The sequence below is a fragment of the Microtus ochrogaster genome, chromosome 8 (assembly GCF_000317375.1).
Source record: "Microtus ochrogaster isolate Prairie Vole_2 chromosome 8, MicOch1.0, whole genome shotgun sequence".
Taxonomy (NCBI): domain Eukaryota; kingdom Metazoa; phylum Chordata; class Mammalia; order Rodentia; family Cricetidae; genus Microtus; species Microtus ochrogaster.
In genome coordinates, this window is record NC_022015.1 from 85,081,860 (window position 1) to 85,084,264 (window position 2,405).

A 2,405-nucleotide genomic window follows, 5' to 3' on the forward strand; every position below is an offset into this window, starting at 1 on the left:
AAAAAAAAAAAAAAAATAGATTTTTCTTTTGCTTATAAGAGGTTCCTCATTTTAGAAATTAACAATATAATCTTCTAATCATGGAGTCTAATACTTGAATAATCATTTATTTTCTTTGTTAGGTTTAGTTTTTAAATTTGGATGGAAATATTTTATATGTAACATGAATTATTTTCTAGTCCATGTTATTTTTTTTTTCTTTCTTCGAGACAGGGTTTCTCTGTAGCTTTAGAGCCTGTCCTGGAACTAGCTCTTGTAGACCAGGCTGGCCTCGAATTCACAGAGATTCCCCTGTCACTGCCTCCTGAGTACTGGAATTAAAGGCATGCACCACCACAGCCCGGCTCTGTAGTACATATTAAATTAGTCTTAAATATGTAATCTCTCAGAAATGTTTATTTTAAAAAAATTAAAAGAGATATGTTTCTGTTTTGAATTTATGCAAAGCCATATTATACAATTAACTTTTTCTTTTTTGAGATATTGTAATGAATTCATAAATAAAAATATCACAAGATTAACTCTATACATGCTATGAGGTTGTGATGCTGTGAATCTTTTCTTAGACTTTTAATTTTGTATTATGATGTGTTGAATAAATAACTAGAGTTATGAAAATGAGCAGGCAGTATTTTTATTTATGATTTGTATGACATATTGCTGTTGATATTTTGGTTTGGCAAGTACTAAACATTTTCAGGTTTTGCTACTCTGTCGCATTGGGTGTCTAGGTTTCTTTACAGTCATACAATCAAAGTATTTGTTACTGTATTTCATTTGGATGTATACTATTGGTAAGTTCCTTTTCTCTTTCGAAGCGAGTAAAGTTAAAATGTGTCCTGTAAATATAGACTACAGTTGGCTTAGTTCTGGAGACCTTGTTCTGCTTCTGTTTTTCTATTTTCTAGTGACCCTTGAGTGGGTGCTGTGAATGTGCATTAAGAACCCTGACATTTTCTATTTTTGGGTAACATGTTCTACCTCCCCTTTATGTTGCAGCTGCTCCTGATGACAGATGTCACCGATATGCAGACTGTGCCAGCTGCACCGCCAACACTAACGGGTGCCAGTGGTGCGATGATAAGAAGTGCATTTCAGCAAGCAGTAACTGCAGCATGGTCAGTGTCTGCGGGCGGGCGACGGCGCCAGCTCGCTCTCGCCATGCACAAAGGGGCGGCTTCTGTATTAAGATAGAAAATGTGTGGTGTAGTCGGATTATCCTTTGGGCCGACAGCTCACAGATAATGATGTGCAGACTTATTAATGTTATGAATTAATGAATGTTCGGTCTCAGCTTAGGCTTGTCCCACTAATTCTTATAACTTACATTAATCCATATTTTTATTAATTTACGTTTTACCACGTGGCTTTTACCTCTCTTCATTCTGTGTGTCCAACTTGTTAAGCATCTCCATGGTGTCTCCACTGTAGCTCCTTCTTCCCAGAGTTCTCTCTGTTCATTGAAAAATCCCACCTACACCTCCTGTGTAGCCATTGGTTGTTTAGTTTTTATTAAACCAATCACAGTGATACATTTTCATACATTGGAGAAATAACCCACGCAGTGGGGATCTGGCTGTGCATGATGGCATTTGGCATTAACTCCAGTACCCAGGCAGAAGCAGGTAGATATCTGTAAGTTCAGGTACAGCTGGTCTACATAGTGAATTCCAGGACAGCCAGGGCTACATAGTGTGCCTCTGTCTTAACACCCCGCTCAATAAACAAAAAAGGAAGTATGTAAGTAATCACTCATATCTTGGCACAGAGTAGTTAGCCTTTATATAGCTTTTTGGTCAAAGTATTGGCCTGTGTTCTGTTTTATAGCTTGTAATTTTTAATGTGTGTATTTCATGAATGAGACTGAAAGTTTTCCAGTACTTATAGTGTTTACTTTCTATCTTTAATGCTGTCTTTATGTTCTTTACTGTGCTGATGGAGACACAGTTATGTCGATAGATAGTAATGGCATAGATTACCTACATGGTATTCCTGTCAGACACATCAGCTGTGTGGTGTTGGGCTTTTGCTTGCACATGTTATCTTTAAATTATACTACAATATTGATAGCCCTAGTTCTTTTTTAAAAATTATACCACAATATTGATAGCCCTAGTTCTTTTTTAAAAAATAGGATTTCTTGTTCTCTACTGAAGGCAGTTTTGTTTCTTAGCTAACCTTTAGCACCAATTTTGATTATCACAACTTTGCGACTGCTGTTCACATTTAGAATGCAGAGGCTCAACACTCCAAAGATACAGAACAGCCTTCCCACACCTGCAGTGCCCAGAACAACAGCCTTCCCACACCTCCAGTGCCCAGAACAACAGCCTTCCCACACGAGCAGTGCATAGAACAACAGCCTTCCCACACCTCCAGTGCACAGAACAACAGCCTTCCCACAC

At 37.8% G+C, this 2,405-nt stretch overlaps 1 protein-coding gene across 1 annotated transcript in view; it reads left to right on the forward strand.

Annotated features, from left to right (window-relative positions):
- Atrnl1 (attractin like 1) overlaps positions 1 to 2,405 on the forward strand; it is a 558,188-nt gene that overhangs the window by 76,971 nt on the left and 478,812 nt on the right. Inside the window, exon 13 of the mRNA XM_005352541.3 lies at positions 1,000 to 1,118. Within this exon, the coding sequence (XP_005352598.1) occupies positions 1,000 to 1,118 (119 nt within the window). The remainder of the gene's footprint in view (positions 1 to 999; positions 1,119 to 2,405) is intronic.